The 21,818-nt window shown below is 46.0% G+C and overlaps 1 protein-coding gene across 4 annotated transcripts in view; it reads right to left on the minus strand.

The window, feature by feature from the left end:
* RAD18 (RAD18 E3 ubiquitin protein ligase) overlaps window positions 1-21,818 on the minus strand; it is a 36,094-nt gene that overhangs the window by 7,622 nt on the left and 6,654 nt on the right. For 2 of the 4 annotated variants that reach the window (XM_077184694.1, XM_054640166.2), the window contains exons 5-12: window positions 20,442-20,770; window positions 19,164-19,263; window positions 16,687-16,871; window positions 14,904-14,980; window positions 14,162-14,222; window positions 11,786-11,920; window positions 8,534-8,681; window positions 1,619-1,681 (exon numbers count right to left, since the gene is read on the minus strand). In XM_077184694.1, the coding sequence (XP_077040809.1) occupies window positions 1,619-1,681; window positions 8,534-8,681; window positions 11,786-11,920; window positions 14,162-14,222; window positions 14,904-14,980; window positions 16,687-16,871; window positions 19,164-19,263; window positions 20,442-20,770 (1,098 nt within the window). Of the gene's footprint in view, window positions 1-1,618; window positions 1,682-8,533; window positions 10,221-11,785; window positions 11,921-14,161; window positions 14,223-14,903; window positions 14,981-16,686; window positions 16,872-19,163; window positions 19,264-20,441; window positions 20,771-21,818 lie in introns of those variants that run through there. The other 2 variants (XM_077184696.1, XM_077184695.1) reach the window with 2 other exon arrangements.

Consider the following 21,818-nt stretch of genomic DNA (forward strand, 5'->3'; position numbering starts at 1 on the left):
TGCCAGGGCCCCAACACAGCACACGCTGCTGCTGCTGCTGTGCACAAGCACTGGGAGCAGTACACAGATGCTGCACACGTACGTGCTACAGGTGATGGGGAATCAGGGCATGGTTTGGGTTGGAAGAGACCTTAAAGAGCAGCTCATTCCACCCTGCCCTGGGCAGGGACACCTTCCACTATCCCAGGGTGCTCCAAAGCCCTGTCCAGTCTGGCCTTGAACACCTCCAGGGATGGGGGGAGAAATATTTCTCTGCCTTCTCATTTGAGGAAGGTGACAGCACCACAAATCACCCCACAGCCCCAGGGCCCGCAGGAACAGGGTCATCACAGTGCCTCTCCTTCTGTCCCCAGAGACCAGTTTGGAACCCAAGGAACAGCAGCAACCCCCAGATTCTGTGTCCATAACTGAGGACAGCCCCTGGCGCTGACAAAACCATAAGGATGCTCTATCAGAAAAGGCAGTTTGGGGCACAGCCACCTGGAAGCAGGATGAGAGGTTGGTCAGCATTACCCTCAAAGGAGGGCTTGGGGCCTGCAGCCTTGCCAGGCACTCTCCTCATTTATGGACAAAGTATTTCCCACAGAAAACTCAACAACTGCTTTATTTTTAGTCACAGTTAATTTTAAAGAAAAAATTCTTAAACAAGCTGTATGTAAATGAAGCAGCTGATTTCTATCATTCAGCCTTGGAGCTTAAAATTCCACATAGTGTTGACATGAAAGATGCCACTAATCTGTCAACAGCTTTTACTAATTAAACATTCCTTTTAAGTGCACTCTGTTTTGTACCATCTGCTAGGCTGAATCCATCCTGCAGGGACTATTCATTTGTCTTAAACTGGGAATTCACAACTGAAAATAACAATGGACAACTCTGAGATGCTCAATCCACATCTGCTGACTGCCACCAGATATTCCTGCTGTATCTTAGTGTGTAAATTGTGTTTCAGAGCTGCACCACGATGGAAATGGCTCTCCTGCATGCCTGGGAGCCCCAGCCATGCCCAGGGAGATCTGTGTGAACCCCAGCACCAGATCCAGCTGGGCTTTGGTGCTGGCACTGAACACACATTCCCAGAGCACCGAGGGGCATCGTGGACCCAGGGCCCTCCCCAGCTCTCCCCAGCCCCTTCACGTGGATTTTCATATGGGAAACAGAAACATGATTCAGACTTGCAGACACTGAGATTTTAACAACCAAGAAGTGCTCTTCTAATCTCAAACAGAAGTAAATCAAAACAGATGCTCAATTCCAGCATGTTCAACTTGTCAGCCTCACCTACAACTCTGTCAACAATGGAATTTTCAAATGCAATAGAAGATCAAATTTAATTTTCCATAACAAAATAGTTTCATCTTCTTTTTTTTAATTAAAATATATAGTTATATATCCCTTGGAATAAAGATATTCAGTTGGGCATCTGTGGATTCTTGGAGGACTCAGGGATCATTTTTCAAGGATCCACATACACTGACCAAACTGTGCTTCCCAGAACTGTGGGGATTCTTCAAGAATCTGACTTTCCTGAGGCATTTGCTTCTCCAGGATTCCACCAACTGCAAGCTACAGACCTGAACCCATCCCAAGGACTTCAGCTCTTGGATATTCTACTCACCTGTCAGAGGACGCTGAACACGTCTCAGACCCTTCCACATCTGCCAGAATGTCCGAATTGGTGCTGAAGGGGAAAACAAAATGGATGGAAATTATTTCAGCCACACCTACAGCAATGCAGGGCTCCACTCAGCAATGGCAGCAGAACCCCTGGCTGAGACCAGCCCCTCCAGTACCAACAGCAATGAGAAATAACACCAACCTACAGCACAGTCCAGAAACTTCTGTCTCACTTCATTTTTAGTTATCCCTGGGGTCTCATTACCATTATTTAACACATGAGACAGTTCTATGTTTATTTCTGTTAGGTGGTAACTACACCACCTCTGTATTGCCAGGCACCAGAAAGTTTCTCTGGAGAGGATCTGCAAGGTGTCTTGGGGGAGAAAGTGTACCTGCTTTTTTTAAAGTCTCTCCTAAATAAATCAGTGTGACATAAAATTTCTGTAAGACAGCAGGATTTTTTCACCCTTTGCAATTTTGTCTCCCCTGTGAAGTGAGAGTCCTCAGCTGTTACTGTGGCGATAACTACAGAACCATCAGGAATTTGGCTGGACAAACAACACCAAGTTAGAGTAACCTCCAACACATGCACATTCAGTCACACAGATAAAAAGGAAAAAGATACCAAAAATGGATGGGAAACATTTTGAAAGTCAACCTTGTTTTTACTCTCAGAATTAGAAGCCCATCAAAAGCTCATTTTCGGTGCACAAAGTGGATGCCCAGGGAATGAGTTATCATCATATTTCCAAACCCCACTCTGATGTTCCAGTTGCATTTTAAAAAAGAATTGGGGAGAACACAGGGCTATTTGTGTGCTTTTAGTCCCCCAAAATAGAAAAAGAACAGGTTTGAGGCCTGAACATGATGTACTTCCCTGCCTTGAAAACTGCAGCATTTATCACCCGCCGCGTTTGTCACCGCAAAACAATAAAACTGAAGAAGTCTGGCCAACGTTCAAACCAGTAATGTGCGTTCAGAATTCACATGTGGAATCCATGGTCTAGGCCTACCAAACATTTTTAAAACCAAGTACAAAACGTCCTGGGGCGAGTTCCACCTTTGGCCTACACATGGAGCCATGAGGGGCCCTTGACGCCACAGCCATCGCTCCCCAGAGAAGCCAATTAACTCCTACGCCCTAATTGCAGTGAGAGACTGAGGGGCTGCAGTAGCTGTGCAAAGCAGGGCTCTGAACTTCCAGCTGGAGCTAACAGCCCTTTGCTTCAGGATCTCTCCCAGCATCCCCCTGCTCCATGGCAGCCACTCAGCGCTCTGCATCCCACTCTGCCAGACATCAGTCTCAGTTACTGAGCCCAAGCACGGCTGGCTTTGGAGCTGAGGTAATTACACACCTTGCTGGTAATTACCCCCCCTTTCTGCCAGGGGACAAAAGTGTTTGAAAATTTTAAAAAAAATCCTCAAATATGCCATAGCTGAAAAACAATTATCAAAAACCACTGTCAACTAAAGCCACTTTGACCACCAACTGAATTTGTATTTTAAATTAACTTTTTCTTTCCCTGAAGAAAACTCCTCCCTCTTCTTAGCCCTTAAACTGAAGACTATGAATTAAATAAGAGAAACAGCCACCTCATTCTGAAGGGGTTTTTTTTCTATAAATTTTAGCCCACAGAGGCTAATGAGATCGCAGAATTTAGAATTTTTGTTTTGTTCATTTCTCCAATGTTTTCTGCCTTTTGAATGCTTCAGAGGTATCTATCTACATTGCATCCAGGCACAGCAAAACACCCCTTCAGACTTCATTCCGACTCCAAATTCAAGACAAATTCCCACAACAGGTTTTCTGTCCTTTTCTTAAGTGAAGGTCACTAATCTCTGCCACAATTTTACAGATCATTTCCAGATGAGTCAATTTTTACAGCCAAAGCGATTTAAGTTCTTCACCTGAACTGCTCAAGATACAGCCAGCATCCTGTGGCAGGGTGATCCTGCACTTATTCATGCCTCCACGTTGGGAAAAATGCATCTCCAGTGACTCAGGCAATTCTCCCACTCCATATTCCTGCAGGATTGGTTCCCCTGATCCCCTACAGCCAGTCAACCAAGAGTCAACTCTTCCTTTCTTGACCATCAGTAGCGTTTGACTTCCACACCCGCCCTTTTTCATTTAAGATAAACACACCACCCAAAAATAGAGAGAAAAAAGCTGATCTAAGTGTGAATGACATGTCTTGCTCTAAAACTGAGAGGAGCAAACAGCCCTTTGAATTGGTTTATTTTAAGGCAGATTAGGTTCCTCCTCGGCCTCGCGTGAGCAGCCAGCATCCTCCCATCCATCCATCCATCCATGTGCTCTGGCCCAGGCTCCAGGCTTGTTTTCCCTCAATGCTGGCACAAGAGATGAGCTCCAGCCCATCTCGTTTTACCAAAGTTATTTGGAGGTGAATGCCCAGGAGTGAGGGCAAGCAGCTTTCCCCTCTTGCAATCCTGCCTGCACCTTGTCCCCCTGCAAGGAACGGGATGAGCTCGCTGCTGGAGCAGCCAGGCACTGTGCCATGTGATGCATGGTGCAACACAGCATCCTCCATGGCTTTCCAGAACCTCCTCTTCAGACCACGTGCCTGTGGCTTGGTGCTCCTGTCTCTGGCTTTCTAGAACCTCCTCTTCAGAGCACATGGCCATGGATCCATGCTCCTGTCCCTGGAGAGGTTCTGCCAGCCTTGGCTTTGCCCAGGCCCCCACAGAGGGCTCTTGTCTGCACCAAACCCTGCACAGGTTCCACCATCTTGCTGTTTTCCTTGACTCTTTCCAGGCTTCCTTAGATTTCACACCCCCCTCTGCAGCCTGAGAAGATACCTCTGAGGCTGTTCCTTGAGCAAAGGGAAAGATCTGCTGCATCTTCCTGAACTGCTTCCCCCAGGAGTCTGGCAGCAGTGGGATGTGGTGGCTGAAGCACCAGGAGCACTCCCTACCACAACTCCTGCTTCCAGGGCTCAGAGATGTCCCCAGCCCAGGGCTCCTGAGCAGGGACTGATGTCCTCCTGGACACAGCCTGTATGTAAGAGCTTCCACCACACACATCTGAGGCCACCAGCTGGCCCTATCTCACAACCACCCCAGGACTTGCCACCAGGCCTCACAGCTCCTGCCATTTGTTACAGCTCAAAGTCTTGGGAAGAAAAGTATGAATCAACAGCATAGCAGAAAAGTATCATCATCCTTTCACAATGAACCCGTATTCGAGGCCAAAACTCACAGATCAAACACTGTGATACAAATCATCGCTGAGCCAAAGCGGTGCAAGATTTATTAAGTTAAAAAGTCCTGAAGATCTATAAAAGGCAATTATTGCACTGATCAACACATTTTCATACACTTCTCTCATCTGACAGCGATGGCCAGGGCGCAGGACAGCGCTGCCTCCAGGCTCAGGCTGAGGCAGCTGCCCAGGAGAGCTCACACAGCATTTCCAAGCGCTCCATCCTGCCAGCTTTGCCAACCCCTGTCACCCATTTCAGAGGGTTGCTGCCATCCAGGGCACTCTGTTTCTACCTCTTCTGCTGAACTAAAGCCCATACTATGTAAAGCACATAAATCCAAGGATAAGTGACCTGCTAAACCCAGAGCTTGGATCCTGATCAATGGCTCCTAAACTAACTGCCAAAAAGCCCCATTTATTGATTGCAAATGGGCCCCTTCCTTGGGCATGAACCCCTCCTGGCAGACACTGCAGTCACTCTGGGTATTCCAACAGCACAGGGATTTATACAGGCTGTGGACACAGCATTTTCCCACCAGATTTCAAAATTCTGACTGTGTTTCAGCATCTCAGACACAGCCAGGGCTGGGTTTTGTCTGCTGTTCAGGTCTCACTCCAGTCACCAAGAACCGACACTTGTGTAGAACACAGTTTTAAGAAAAAATAATTTGCTTAAAGAACTGCATATTATCCCCATTATATAAAACACTTATAATGGAATATTTCCTTTAAATAGCTCATTAACTGGCTTATCATTGTTCCTCCTAATTTATTTTCTAATTTTCCCATTGTTTAAGCAGTTGCGTAAAATCTGGCTTCAGTCCCAGGAAGTCAAAGAACTCCACAGGACTATTCACATGGAGCACTGCAGTCCTGTGGAAGCCCAGTGCAACCATGACTTCAGAGCTTGGAAAAATTACGCTTTCAAAGGCACGGCTGTGTTTTGGTGCTTATCTGTAACACACAGTTTGCTCTCTTGGTGGGATCATCAATCTCCCTAGAGCACAAGCACGTCTGGGGCACTGCTACAACCTCCACACCTGGCCTGGATCTTTTCTCCAGCAGGAGTAAAATTCTCATTTCTTCAGTTTTAGCACAGACCTTTGAATAATATCAGTTCATCAGTGATTAGTGTACAATGGATGAATTTCTAATCTTGACCAACTATTCCCTTAGCAAGTATTGACATGAAACTGAAAAGGGACAAACCTTATGAAGGAGAAAACAGAAGAATCACTGATTTCTTTGCAGCATCTTTTTGCAGAACAAACATTTCAACTCTGACTTGTGGATTATTCTGTTACATTCGATATGCTACTCAACACCCTCATTTTGTTTTAATTCATCAATACAACAGCCCTCCCTTTAGAAGTGCCCTCCTCACAGGAGCATAGCATGCAGATTGGAATTCCAAATATATTTCCAGTTCTGACATTTCAATGTGAAAAACATTTACTCTTGGCAAAGGATACCCTCTCGTTATCAGAAAAACACAAGCCTCAGAAACCCATTACTTGATACAATACCACAATACTACTAAAACCATCAACATCTAAATCATTCTTGTTTGATTGCTGCTGGATTTATTTCACCACAATTAACAAAATCCCAGCCTCATGGTAAGACAGTGATAAAATGCCTTTCTTTCATGCAGTTGGAATGACTACAATGGTTTTCCAGCCCCTGGCAGTGCTGCCACAATGCAGGGCCCTTTGGACACGGAGCCCAGGGGAGCAGCAGGCTGGGAGGAAGAGCTGCAGTCCTGGATGGAACTGCACAGTCCAAAGCTGCTCCGTGGGCACAGCAGGAGCCCACAGGCCTTACCAGGACCTGGGCACTGCCAGCAGCCCTCCTGCCCCTTCACAGCAGCCACCAGGAGCACAGAGGGTCCAGACAAAGAACACATTTGACTCTTTTCAGTACGTGCTCCTCTACCTCAGCATTTGCAAAGGGGGAGACTCCCTGCAGCCTCTCTTTATTTCCCAGAAAACCCAGGAAAACACTCTGAAGTGCTCCTTAGGAAGGCACATGAGGAACACTGTGGTCAGACAGGAGGGACCTTCCATCCCCAGCAGGCAGCACCTGTCACCTCAGCTGAGCCTTCCCTGCATTACTGCTGCTCTCACCTCCTCGTGCTGGAGCTGGATGCAAAGGAGGAGAGGCTGCAGGGTGTGATGCCCCAAGGCTCCCTGGGCCTCTCCAGCTGCCCCTGCCCTGGGCAGAGTCAGACCAGGGGTCACCCACCCTCTGCAGCCCCACTGGGAGCTGGGGCACCTGCCCCAGGCAGCACACCTGGAAACAAGGCACTCCACCAGGGGCTGTGGCAAGGTGAGCTCTGGGAGAACCCAGACAGGGGCAGGAGAACAGTTCCCTGGTCACAGGGAAGGGAAAACTGCCATCATCACTTACATCCTGAGAAACTGAGAAATCTGGTCCAGTGCTCACCTTAAAGGCTTCTTACACACTGAACAGCAAATAAACTGATTTGTTGCCTTTATCAATGTTATAGTACCAGCTCAGGCAGAAAGACACAGAGAGCAAAGAGGGGAAAGGCCACAGGAAGGGAAGGGCTTTACTGGGCTATAAGGCAGGCCTGAAGTCAAACAAATGCAGAGATATTCTGAAAGGGCAACAACAAAGGCAGGACCCTTCCTGCCTCCCCAGGTGCTTGCCCACCAGCAGATTGCTGTTTACTGCCAAATATTTACTGTATGCTCCCACTCATGCAAGTAAATGGAAACAGGCAGCAAAGTCTGATCCTGTAAAACAAAGACATTTACTGTTTGATGCTCTCTCATCCCCCGAGCTGATCTTCCCCTTCCAAAGTCTCCCTAGGCTTTCACTCAGAGCTCAACATTTCCCTCTGTGGAAGGGCACCCTCATGATGACTTCTTAAAGCTCTTTGTGAACCAATTGACTTTAGGAAAATTGGTTTCTGTTAAAGTATTTCAATTAGATTGCTCAGTTAATAACCAACAATGATGCCAATTACTACCTTACTCTTAATATTTGCAGAACAAGGAGGAAGAGGCAGGTACTAGGGGTCTAAGGGGTGGGAAATCAAGAAATGTCACTCCTAGCTCAGCTGGTGACCTTCAGCTACTTTCTCTGATTATCTCCCACTTCTAAAAACCCAGGAAACGAAACCCTTTTATTCCTGGCAATGCAGACCTGCATTCTCCTCTCAATTCTGTTACCAACAAGATGGTAAGATTAGCTCTCTTGCTTTCAGACACATAGCAAAACCCAGTCATTCTGTATTTGTTTTCAATGACTTTTTCACCTTTCCTCCAGAAACTGGGGTCACAGGTCCTTACAGCTATACTATTTAAAAGACTGAGGCCATATCAATTTTAGGACCTTTCTAATAAAACTTCCAGCAGATGGGAGGGTAAAGCAGTGGAAGGGACTCACCAAACACACTCCTGGTTCCCCAGACATTCCACTCCCTGCTTCTGTAGCAAAAGGAACATTTACACTAGCAGTCCCTTATGAAGGCATTCCAAAGCATTAAGTGGATTCCACGTGTACTTTAGCTCCATTGCTGAAGCTAGGGAAGCCCAGGACAGGTGCAGCAGGAATTGTGAGCCCAGGCAGCACTCCCCTCCTGTGAGCTGGGTGCCTGCCCTGCTCCCTGGCAGTGCCACAGCTCTCCCCAGCACACAGCAGCAGCAGGGCTGCCTCACTGACCTGCATGTTGAGCCAGATGACAGGGAGAACTCGGGAGAGGCTGATCTCTGCCACTGCTTCAAGCCAGGAGATTCACTTCTTTGGCCATCAGGAATTTCTGACTGGAGTGCTTGGGCTTTTCCAGCTGTGGGATCCTCTTCTCCAGGTTCTACCAAGTGGAAAGACAGAGATGAGAATGAATGATAATGCAAAATACTATTGTTTAGGATTCTGCAGCCTAGAGATAAGATTTTCAAGAAAAAATTAAGTTATAAACATTTAAATACCAACATCTCATTCCCACTTTCATACTTATTTTCCAAAACTTTGACAGTTTCAAAGGTTGAATTTCTTTTCGTGTATATTTAAAAAAAGAAACCAACCGACAACTCTCTGAGAACCAGAAATGTTTCACTGCTGAGTTTCAAACACAAGGAGAGAAATAAAGGGTGAGGATGTGTTACACATTTCAGAAGATGGAATTTATTTCAGAAATTAGCAAGCACTTCATGAGTGCTGTTGGCTGCTTGTGCTACCAATTCCTTTCAGCCCCTACATCAGACAGCTTGAGCTTTAAGTTTTACAGACCAAGTTCACAGGCTTATTTTCAGTTGTGATTTACTTCCTTATGCAGCTCAGACAAGGCCAGTGCACTGACATTTCCATTTCAACAGGAAAAATAATTTCTACAACACAACAGACAAAAATTGAAAACACTTCTTCTGGGTTTTGTGTCAAGTGTTTTGTTCAATGAAAAGATGAACAGTTCTCTGAAAAGAGACCTCCAAAGAGAAAACAGATACAGGTTAAAGATTCTGGTATGAAAAGGCAGACTGCCCTCATGCCATACCCACAAACATTTGCAAGTGAGTTACTGAACTAAAAAACCACTCTGCAGCCCCATCTCAGTGATAACTGATTCTGGCAGTCACAGACATCCCTGGCTCCACCCCAGGGCCCAAGCCCTGCTCCTGCTCAGCCACCCCAACCTCTCTGCCTCTCCAGCAATGGTTAGGACAGAAATGGCCAAAAAGAACTTTAATTAGAGTGTGGAGGGGCTTCACAGTCTTTGGATTCAGCTCAGCTTGCCCTTTCTCTCCTGCTAACAGGCATAATTAAATACCAGGGGCATATTTTTGTCTGCTGAAAACAACCAGCAGATCCCAGTGAGTCGGTTGTCCAACTAATGAAACACAACTCTCTGAAATTAGCAGGGTAAAAATAGCAAAGGCCTGTGCAATAATGCAGCTCAGCACAGTTAATATTTATTGAATCAAATTATTTAGCACCAATATATATCAAATCCTTATGGCGCCTTCCCCTTAGACAAAGCACAGCCCCACGTTTAAAAGTTATAAAGACTGAGAAACATATTTTAAACTTAAAGATGAAAAGCAGGATGACGTAAATCAGGAACAGATGATTAAAATGTCACCACAAACAGAGTGAGGTTAAATTACATCAACCAATACAGGAGAGGCAAAGGGAGAGATGGAGGAGGAAATGAGTATAAATGAACAAACCAACAAAACCCCAATCAAACCAAAGATCTCTTTCAATTCTGTACAATTCCACCACTTCCATGAGAACACAAAGCAAGTGGGTAAGGAATGCAGACAAAGCCTTGGCTTTACCAGCTTACCATCAGGCCATTACTGCCTTCTTCCTTTCCCATGCTGTAATTCCCAGTTTAATACAAAGGCAATTGCTGTTACAAGGAACCAAGAGCAAACAGGCTTTAGGCATCTGTTCCCTCCCCTGAAAATCACCTTTTTGCTTTTTCAGTTGTTTATAAACAGTCATCCGAGTGCAGATGTTTTGCATAAAACTGAAATTCCAAGGATTATTGGAAGCTCCGAGAACAAAGTGTAATGGAAATTGTGCAGGTTTGCCAGAACCAAATGAGGTGCTGCCACATTCTGAACATGATGCAGAATGATACATCTGATTCAAGTTATTTTCTACCTGATCACTCTTTTGGAAAAACTCCATGGTTTTACATCAGTTCTTTTCAGAGCCTGCAGGGCAGCACACACAGAACAGCTCACACAGGAGACAGAAACCCCAGAATCCACAGCACCCCAATCCTCCCTTCCAGAGCTGGAAATCAAGGCTGTGACCCCAGTATCCAATAACCCATTGCCTCTTCTTCTGCTATAGAAGAGAAACAGTTTAAAATCTTTTATTTATTTATTTATAAGGAATCCTTGAGATTTTACCCTTCACACAGAACAGATCATGCACTGCTCCAAGGTCTGCAGGAAACAATAAGGATAAAATTCATACTATTATACTGTTCTCTTAATTTCATTCTGCAGAGCTCTGCTGGAAGAGATAGCACTGGAGAGAGGCCCAGATGAAGTCAGTCAAGAGCACAGGGATTTGTGAGGGCTGGGGCAAGCAACACTGCCATGTTTTCCTGAGAGTTCCAACAGCAGCACACCCCACTCTGGCCAGGGGGCTCTCCAGAACTCAGCCTCTCACATTAGAAATCCACAAGTTCTGTTAGGCTGAGGAATGCTCTCCAAACCCCACATTCAAAGCCAGATGCTCCCTGCCCAAGCAGCCGGGAAGCACAAGGCAGAGGAGACCAAAGGCTCCTGCAGGCAGCGCTGCCAGGGCACAGCCCGGTGATGCCTGGGGCTGGGGAGGATGCAGAACCAGGTGCCCCTTCCTCCCAGCCAGGGAGGAGCTGCAGCCATCCCTCCCAGCTCCCACTGAGCTCCAGGGTACAAACACAAAACACAGCAAGTCAGAGAGGGGCAGCACCCTGCATGAACAGCCGAAAACAAGCCCAAGGAATTTATCGCTTCAGTCTCAGGACAAAAAAATCCTCAACCCAATTCCCACAAATGCTTCTGCAGCTCCCAGTTACCAACCCCCTCTCACAGTAATGATCCTGGAAGGCTGAAAGGCAGCAAGCAGCACCCATCCTCACCTTCATTCCAGAGTGGTCATGGGGCCACCCTCAGCACCTGCAGCAAACCTGAGCCAGAACCTGAGAGCCCCTTTCAGCCCACTGGATGTGCCCCAGATAAAGCACACCCACACCCAGCACACAGAAACCAAATGTATCTATTATGGGTCATGCCTATGTTCCACACTAAAATCAATAGCAGTAAATCACTCTAGGGTCTGTTTGATCTTTATGCTGGTTGGGCTTTTTACCCCTTAAAGGGTCTAAAAGAACAACAACAGATGAAAGACCATTTCTTTGGGAATCCATCACTTCTTAGTGCGGTCCAAGAGGGGACAATATGAAATGTGACTGACCTGCAGCTGCTGGCAGCTCTTTGACAGCAACTTCCTCTTTGTTTTGAGCACTTTCTGCTTTCCTCTCACCCATTTTCTTCCACCGTTTATTTACTTGATCCACCAAGAATTTGAATTCACTTCTGTGTTTGTTTCCTGAAAGGTACAGAGCATCAGTGACCACCCCCACAGGACTAAGGTATGGCACAAACACTGCAAGGATGTGAACAGAAATGGACACCAAAAACTGAATTAAAAGCATTTTTGTTACAGCAGAGGAAAACCAACCCAGCACTGTGATACGTTCCACATTCTATTAAGGATCCAAATCCGTGTCTGTGCTGTTACAGAGCTGCCCACAGCCCAGAGCACAGCACAGATGAACGATTCAGGCTCTGTGTCATGCCCATTACACTGCTGGGATTCAGATCCTTTAAGTAAGTTAACACTCCAAATACTCTCTGCACTTTCAATCACGTTTTAAGCACTCCTCTGGTGCTCAGCCAAAGCAATGGAATTGTTTAAGCTTGGTAGTGCAAATGCTTTACTGAGAGGCTGGGAAAACGCCCGGTGTCCTCAGTAGGATGCTGTGGGTCACCTCAGCCTGGCCAGGCAGGGAGGGACAGCCAGGTGTGGCTCAGGCTCTGCCCCCAGGAGATGAGGGAACAGCCCTGGGGAGGGCCAGGCTGGACATCAGCAGGGATTTCTCCTCAGAAAGGACTGCCAAGCCCTGCGTCACCTCCCCGAGGAGCCCATTCCAATGGCTGACCACCCTTCCAGTGAAGAAATTCTTTGATGTATTCCACTATAAAACACCAAGTTCTGCCCCACAGAAGGAAACAGATTTGACAGACACTCCCTTTCCCTGAGTAGCTGAAAACACCACATAAGGCCAAAAATTCTGTTAATAAAAAGCAAGTTCTGTCCCAGATGTCGCGTCTGAGTCGCTGCGCTCTCATTACGGAATTCCTCTGGCACTTCAGTTTTTCCAGCATTACTATCTTTTGTTGTGCTGGCTCATGGCAGAACTACAAAGCTTTCTGAAAAGAAATGTCCTGGCACACAAGCACTGCTCAGCTACGCTGTAAATCACTGTGGTGCTGAAACAACACCCCAAGCACATCCCACCAAACTGCAGCAACGTAAACCAGCCCCAGACAGAACAACAAATATTTAAAACACGAGACAAAGCAGCAGACCTCCAAAGAACATGGCAAATGAAAAGATTTATAGCAGAAAAGGGAACCAAATATTTTTTTTTTCACAGATGTATTTCCTTTCCTGTAGACTTTTAACTCTTTAAATAGAGACCACAGAAAAAGCAGAGTGGGCTGAGGGTGTCCCTGAGTCCTGTGGGGCAGAAGGAAATGACAGTGGCTCTAAGTGCCAGGCAGAGCTCCCATCCTCAGGTTCCTCAAGCCAAAGTATTAATTGCTATTTCATAAACAGCAAAAAAAAAAAGCCAACAGTGCAATGTGCAAATTGCCAAGAGCCTGGGGAAATGCAAAGAAGCAGAAAAAAGCGTTTTCTCCCAGTTTGTCCTGCCTTTCCCCAAGGCTGTTCACAGCCCCAGTGTGTTTTTTCATATGGAAAAGCAGAACAAAAATATATCTGAAGGTTTTTATTCAGAATTTACACCACAGTTCATTCATTCATTCAGCCGGGAATTAGGGTCTGGGTGCAAATGCTGTAAAATAAAAGAAAAAAAAATTCATTGTGCAACAAAGCTTTTTAAAGCTTTAAAGTCCATCTGTTTTATGGTGAAATAATGGCATTTGATAAGAATTCTTTAATCTCAAACTGTTTTTGAATTTTAACATACAGTTCTTTTTTCATGCTTACGATTTCTTCCTTATTATGAGAAATAATTACCTGACACCACTTACCATTTGCCTCTTTGGTCAGTATTTTTTATTAATTTTAAAACCATATCTTCCCATTAAAATACTTTTCTATCTTCCCCTTTTTCCTATTTTTTTTAAACTTCTCAATTTTCAGTTAACCTGCTTGAGACTATCAAGATCTCCAAGTGATTAGTCTTGTAGCCATGCCCTCTTAGCAATCCAAACTCAATCAAATACCTGTCTTTGAAAAATTAAGACAGTATTTAATATATTTTGTTCTAAATGTGTACAACAGGCCAAGAAAATGAAACCAGGAGCAGGAAGGCCAGTGCCCTGGTGGGCTCAGGAAGGCTTCCAGAGCAGTGACCACACAACTGCACATCCCACACCCTGCTCTGCTGCTTCCATGGCAGGCAAACATGGCAGCACGCTAAGAAAGAACAAAGTGCATAAATAGAGAAGCCTTTGGAGGCAATCAGTGTGTGCATTTCAGCTCAAAGGAAAAAAAGGTAGATTTAAAAGCAAAATGAGGTGAAATTTGCACATTACTTACGATATTCAGTGTGGATCTCATCTATTTCTTCCTCTGTCTGGTCCTTTGTGAAGGTCAAGCTCTACAGAAATCACACAAATGTTTTTAACATAAATAAGAAGATGTTAAAGCTGCAGACTTTGAAATTACAGACTTAACTGCAAGAAGCAACTGTTTGTTTCCCCCCCCAGCTTTCAGTACCTCATCACATTAATCCACATTTCCAGAACATGTCCACAGTGTCCTGCCCTGCTTCCATCGAGTCACCAGGACCAAGCCAGCCCATGTAACACTCAGCATATTATATAAATATACATATTCCTACCACTGTGCAACAAACAGGCTTCAAAAGTCACCACAGTATCAGATGTCATGGGAAGAGAACAGGCGCCCTTGCTGATACGGAAGCATGGAATTTGCTAGCTAAATCCTAGAGAATTCTAGGAAGCAAAATATTCCCCACACTGCCATGAAGGGTCAAAATCTTCCAGCATGGCCAAGGAGAACTTAACTCAAGAATTTTTACTGCAGTCAAAAATTGCTCCTACTTAAAGGGTTTGGGCATAAAGCTCAGCAGTGCACCCAGGACTGCCCACGACAAATGTGTGGTGTGAGAAAATCAGGTTCACTACAGGATGCTGAATGTGAATTCCAATATGCAAGCTGGGAATTCCCACAATAAAGCAATAGGCAGACATTCCCAGTGCCCTCTCTGCAGTTTCTGCTGGCCACCCCTCTGTGAGAACCAAGAGCAGTCACTTACATTTTCACCAGGTTTATTACACTCTAGCTGAACCCGAATCTTCTCATTCTTTTCCAGCTCTTTAACAACCTCTGCAACTGTTTGGAAATACAAGAAAGGGATCACTGAAACAGGAGCTGGGTAATAAAAAGCTGTAACAGCACAGACTGAAACTACCCTGCATTTAAAACACAAACAGCATTAGCCCTCCAAGAGGGAAAGCTCAGACTCCAATCCCAGGCAAACGTGCTGACTTTCCACATCCTACCAACCTTCCCTCCTGCACACAACAGTGCTTGTGGCACACAGGCTGCCATTCAGAGAGATTTCCCATTTCACATTGGATGTTTCAATGGAAGACACAATAATTGCATCTACTGTTTATCTTACTTTGTCACCCAAACCACCCTCCAGGGCAACAGAACCATGTGCAGACTCAAGGGGAAAGCGCACAGAGGAATTACAACCAACTTCACCAAGTGTCAGACACATCCAAAGCCTATAAACAACATAACTGTAACATTTAACTAGAGCCACAGCTATGCAGAACCCTGCACAGTTTACTTTGACATTTACTTCTACAAATCTCTTTCTGCATTTCATCATCTCCACAGAACTGCCAAGCAGCTGTGGGCAGTTATTAAAACAAACACTTCACCAGACAGCGAAGCAGGCAGAACAAAAGCTCATTAAGCTGTGAAAGAATAAAACCTGTTCCAAACTGGTTTAAGCACACTCCAGGAATTTGGCACCTGTGCTTCCTCAGAAGCTCAGCTATTGGTGTTCCACAGCAACCTCAGGCTCTCTGCTACCACCCAAAATGCACGTCTGCATCTTAAGTGTGGCTTTAATAATTCACCCTTTGTGCACAGGTTCTGAACACAGGAGGGGTTTGGCATTACTGGGCACAGGCTCTGAACACAGGAGGGGTTTGGCATTACTGGCCACAGGCTCTGAACACAGGAGAGGTTTGGCATTACTGGGCACAGGCTCTGAACACAGGAGAGGTTTGGCACTACTGGGCACAGGCTCTGAACACAGGAGAGGTTTGGCACTACTGGCCACAGGCTCTGAACACAGGAGGGCTTTGGCACTACTGGGCACAGGCTCTGAACACAGGAGGGCTTTGGCACTACTGGGCACAGGCTCTGAACACAGGAGGGCTTTGGCACTACTGGGCACAGGCTCTGAACACAGGAGGGCTTTGGCACTACTGGGCACAGGCTCTGAACACAGGAGGGGTTTGGCATTACTGGGCACAGGCTCTGAACACAGGAGGGCTTTGGCATTACTGGGCACAGGCTCTGAACACAGGAGGGCTTTGGCATTGCTGGGCACAGGCTCTGAACACAGGAGGGCTTTGGCACTACTGGGCACAGGCTCTGAACACAGGAGGGGTTTGGCACTACTGGCCACAGGCTCTGGACACAGGAGGGCTTTGGCACTACTGGGCACAGGCTCTGAACACAGGAGGGCTTTGGCATTGCTGGCCACAGGCTCTGAACACAGGAGGGGTTTGGCATTACTGGGGAGAGCAGCTGGAGTGCACACCACACACCCCAGCACTCTTGCTGCCCTCTGGGTGAGCGAGGCACAGGCTGGCTGCCACTCCATCCACCAGCAGCACTGAGTGTGGGCTCAGCCCAAGCACCCCCAGCAGGTTAAAGCAGCATTCTGCACTGATCTGGACTTACCAACACAAATCCTTCCAGCTCCAGTTCTCCCAGTGTTATGCCTACCCTGAGAGCCAGCAGAAGGGGAAATGCAGACTGCTGGTTTGGGATGGCAGCAGCCTCCCACTCACCAGATTTGGGGTTCAGGGAATCACACTGAGCATTGTACATGTGCACAAACTCCTGGTGTCTCTTGATGAGCTGCTGGCGGGTCCCAGAGGTGGACAGACCGTGCTCCTTGAGCTTCTTCCTCAGATCCCGATCCGACAGCAGGTTATAAACAACTTTGGACATCAGCTTCCTTTTGTGGTCAGAACTGCCAAAGGAAAACAAGAGACTTTATTTAATTAATACTCCTATGAAAATCAAACTACTTACAATTACTTAAGGGTACCTCATCCACTCAGGATAACATACACATGAAAGAACATACACATTGGGTTTTCCACCCCAGTGCTGGCCATGGCTTACTTGAATCAGCTGGAGAAATATTAGAAGTATTAAAACACCAAGCCAAAACTCAAATTAGGAGATTTTTCAGCTTTCTGGAAAAATGTCTTTGAGAAAAATAGTCATGTACCCGAAGGCAGCAGCTCTCAGCTAACAGAAGGGTGGTTTGGTGTACAGAGACATTAAAGATAAGTAACAGTGCTCCCAGAGGAATATCATCTAAATCCAAAACTTACTGCTTTCCACTGCTTTCTGTCAGGACCCAACATTCCTGGCACAGCTGGGGAAAACATCTTAATTACAGGAAACTGCCAGAGAAAATTCAAGTCCTAGCACAACTTTTGTCACCTAAAATTAGCAGAACATTTCCTCCTGTCAAATTAGCTCAGGCTGCCCTACACCTCCTGGTGAGATACTCTCAAACCAGGAAAAACAAAGGGGCCAAAACTCATCTGCAGCCTTACTCATCTTCTGCAACTGCAGTAATTCACAGAGGAACAGCATTTAATTAGACATTTTTCTTTCTGCAGCAAAATAAAGCTCAGCTGCATTACTCTGGATTAGAGAGCAGCTAACAGCTTTCCACTGTGAAAATGATAGATTTATTTGAAAACTATTCAGCACTTTCAACTTAGCACATTGAAAATTTCAAGGTTAAAAAAAAAAGTTTTACACAGAAACTGTCAATAATTCATTTACTCTCATCCAGCCCTGTAGCATGGCTGGTAAACAGAAGATGGATTACCACAATACACTCTTCAGGGAAGCTTTTTTCAGATTCTTTTGGGAAATATAAAAAATTTCACTGAATAATTAAAGTAAATCTTTTGAAAGTCCTACAGAAGCTTGTTGTGTATTCCAGCTCACCAGCAGCATGACCTAAAGTGTGCTGACAGCTTTCCAGCAGCCAGCCACAGGAAAACACCTCACAACAGGTTTAAATCCTAATGTTGGTTGGGTTTCCCCATGCTTGAGAAACACAGTGTTCCCTGGAAACGCATTCACATGTTGGAATTACCCCTGTGGAGCTCTGGGGGCTGACTGAGCAGCTCATTCTGGAACTGCTCAGCTGTCAACACAGCCTGGGTGGAGAACAAACAGAGCTCACACTCCTCAGGGAAGCACTGGGGATGTGCTGCTTCCAGCACCAAACAGCACCCAGCAGGCTCTGCCCAGCAGGGCCAGCCCCAGGGCAGGGTCTGCTCTGACACCTGCTGAAGGCCCAAGCAGCCTAGAGATTAAATAAGCAGAACCTTAAATCCTGTTAGGGACATGGGCGTGACACCAAGGACAGATCTGGCTTATTTGTCCATTTATTAAGAACAGAGAAAGCACTCAACCACTCCAAATGGAAGTTAAATGTAACATCAGATTTCAATATTCATTTACCATTTTTTTATCTTGGAAGTCCTTTAGCTTACAGATTGTGCCCTAGGCATGACTGGGCAAAACAAGAGCTTTAACATAAAATTACTTTCTAATTCAAGTTTCAGGGGAATTGGGAAAACAAGCATTGAAGTACAAATCCTCCCAGTCCTTCAGTCTGATCAGTCAGAAATAAAAGCAGCCTAAATTTCTGCTGTAAGTAAAACAAACTGAAACTCCACTTCTGATGTGAATGTGGTGACCATGACCAATGCTGGGGCAGGGGCACAAAGCCAAAGGAATGAATTAATCTTATGGAAATCGAGATCTTCAGGAAACCTCAACAGCCCCACAGAGAGGAGAGAAAGGTGCAATTTTTATTCTTTAACTTGACAGCTATTGAAGAAAATGTCTCTTGGCACACCTGAACGGAAGGAAGCAATTCCTTCAGCAAATGAAAAATGGGAACCAGTGTTATCTGAGGGGAATTTTAATGCCAGGGAGCAGAAAGGTGACAAGAACAACACACAGACCAAGCTCTCCCTGTGATGAACTTTTTAAAGCATTGGCCACTGTTTTCCTGCCACTAAAAGCCAAAGAGTGACTGAGCTGGCAATGCACACTCTTTCCCAAGGGGGGACAATGCCCACAGTGATTTCAGAGTGCTCCACACAGCAGGGAAGCCAGAACCAAACACAAACCACCAGTAATACACCCCAGCAGCACACAGCTCTCAGTCCAGCCGTGCTCAAAGCAGCCACACACGTTTGGAGCCCTCAGAGCTGCTCCTTACCTTCGCAGGCTGTCCTTCTTCTCCCCTCTGCTCAAGCAGCTGTCCAGATGTTTGTTTATGTATTGCTCCAGAATAGCAACCTCACAAACAGGACATTCCACTGAAAGCAAGGGAGAAGGAATTTACTATGTGGATGTAACAGCAAAGAGCCAATGTTTTCCTCTAAAACAAAACTAACAGTTGGGGCAGTAACAAAGCACACTAGCCCTGAGCTGTCTGTTACTGTGCTGGAAGTTACATCTGAGTTCTCAGAACAGGAACAAATAACACTAAACCCTCTCACTTCAGTCACAAATACTGACTGACCAACTACTTTGCATTTGTGGAAATAATGTCCATGTGCTGCACGCTCAAAGATTCAAAAAGATCATAGAATGGGAAGCAAGTGAAAGTTTTAATTGCTCAAAAATAAACACACAGTAAAATTTCACGTGAGTTTAACTTATCAACACAAGCAGGTCTGATGTAAAACCATGACAGGTTTCCCCTGGCTCCCTTCCTGGCTGTGGCACCTCTTTCAGCAGGATCCATCCAGCTAATGAATACATATGAACTTCAGAGTTCCAGATGAATAAATCATTACACAAAACAGCAGCTAAATTTGAACTAATAAGAACCAGGGGTGTACTCCTACATAGTGTTTTGTTTTAATTTAGGCTTTTAGCTAGGTCAATAGGATGGCTGCCAGCACATCAGAACTAAGAGGATTCTGCCAGTTTATTGTGGTTGATTGGTATAAATGAGCTTTTTTGTGCTTCAAAGTAAATTCACCTTAACTCTCTAGAATTACAAAGAATAAAGCAGATGACTCTTTTAGAGAGTGTGGAAACAAAAAAAATATTAACAGAACTGCTGCCATGCTCATTTTGAGTTCAGGTTCACCCCTCAAATAACAAACACATTATAAAATAACCTGCTCAAGGATACAAGAGCAGAATAAATGCCAGTGTCTGTCTAGTCATTAGGGGGAAGGAGAAGAGAAATTACTTCATTTTTACTAAGGCTGTTGCACAACTATTGTTTTTCCGTGTTGTTACTCAAAGCAAAGGAATCCATAAGCACTGAATTCCATTTAACTCCTTGGCAGCAGCTGAAGCTTTTTGTGAAGAACACACTTGGAGCAGGGCTGTGAAGGCACACGGGCCAGTTAAAGGGGAAGGAGGTGGATGTGCCAGCACAGAGCAGAACCACAGGAGAAATGGGACGAGTGCCCTAACACATGCAGCCAGCCCCACGTGGGGGAGAGAGCAGGACACAACCAGAAATCAAACACCTCACCTTTCTTGTCTCCTTTGAGCACAGATGTAGAAGGCTTTTCATGACTTTGGGTGCACCCAGGAATCTCTTGTGCAATCACTTTGCTGTCTTTACCACCAAGCTCTGCAGAAGTGCTGTGTAGGCCATGGTGCTCCTCAGTTTTGAGACTCTTCTCACCAGTCCATGCCAGGCCGCCTGCCTTCGTGGAGGTGCAGACTTTGTCCTTGCTCAGGGAGCTGTCAATGCCTGGCACCTGCTCAGACTCCGGCTGAGAACCAGGACTCGGGTGGCTGCGGGCCGGGGGGGATGGAGCCGGGGGAGCCTCCAACACCAACTGCAGCAGCTGCTGCCTAGGAGCACCCAGGAGAAAGCACACGGCTAGCACACTGCATGTGGGAGGAACCCGAAAACCTGTGTGCCAACACACGCTCTCTTGGGGCTGTGAAAATCCCAGGACTGAGGGCAAAAGAGGAGGGACACACTGGCTTCTCCCAGAATGAGGTTTTTGGGCTCATGAGCAGCTGGGTGACAACATCTCACAGTCCCACACCCCAGGGACAGAAGGGCCAGGGCACAGCAGACGCTCCTGGCACAGCCCTGGGCTCTAGGACAGAACATTGTCACCTGCCTCCCTCCCTCAGCACCAGAGTGAAGCACTCAAACTTCTCAGTAATCACAGAAACTCTGACAGGGGTGACTGGAGAGATTCAGACAAGCATGACTCAACTAGAAGCTCATCCATCATCCAGCAAGCCCAGAGAAAGCACACAGTGATGGAAGGGTCCAGCCTCTGCCAGCCCCAGCCTGGCTGATCCTATGGCAAACCTGGGAGCTGATCCTATGGCAAACCTCGTGGCCAAAAACCTCTGCATATTGTGTACAGTCTCAGCATTATCTGTGATACTCTAAGAACTTAACAGACTGCTACGAGCTCTGAGCTGACAGAATCTTACCTTCCTGGCACAAAGCAGTAACTGCAGCACAGCTGACAATGCTCAGTTTATGAGCAGAGCAGTGTCCTTCCCTTTGAAGGCTGAGAGATGAATCAAGCAGGTGTCAGAACAGCCACTACCCAAACCCTCCTGCCAGCCCCATCCTCCTCAGTCACTGAGATGGGTCAGGGCAGGGAGGTAAAAATCACCTCTTTAACTAAGATGGATGGTTTCTAAACATCCTCCCCCTGCTTCAACAACAGCATAAACAGCTTCCCACTTTTTTCCTTCAGATCTGTAACACCCACAAAAACTAAGTGTCCTTCATCAGGCTCCTGGTTCCCATTTTACAGTCTGTTTACTTCTCTCTTGCTGAAGCAGCAATGAAGCAGAGCTGTTGGGAATCTAAGGCTTCCTCATAAATAAATTCCAAGGAAGAGATGGAGCTGTGAATTTTCCTAGCAAG

Source organism: Agelaius phoeniceus, chromosome 11, assembly GCF_051311805.1.
Source record: "Agelaius phoeniceus isolate bAgePho1 chromosome 11, bAgePho1.hap1, whole genome shotgun sequence".
Taxonomy (NCBI): domain Eukaryota; kingdom Metazoa; phylum Chordata; class Aves; order Passeriformes; family Icteridae; genus Agelaius; species Agelaius phoeniceus.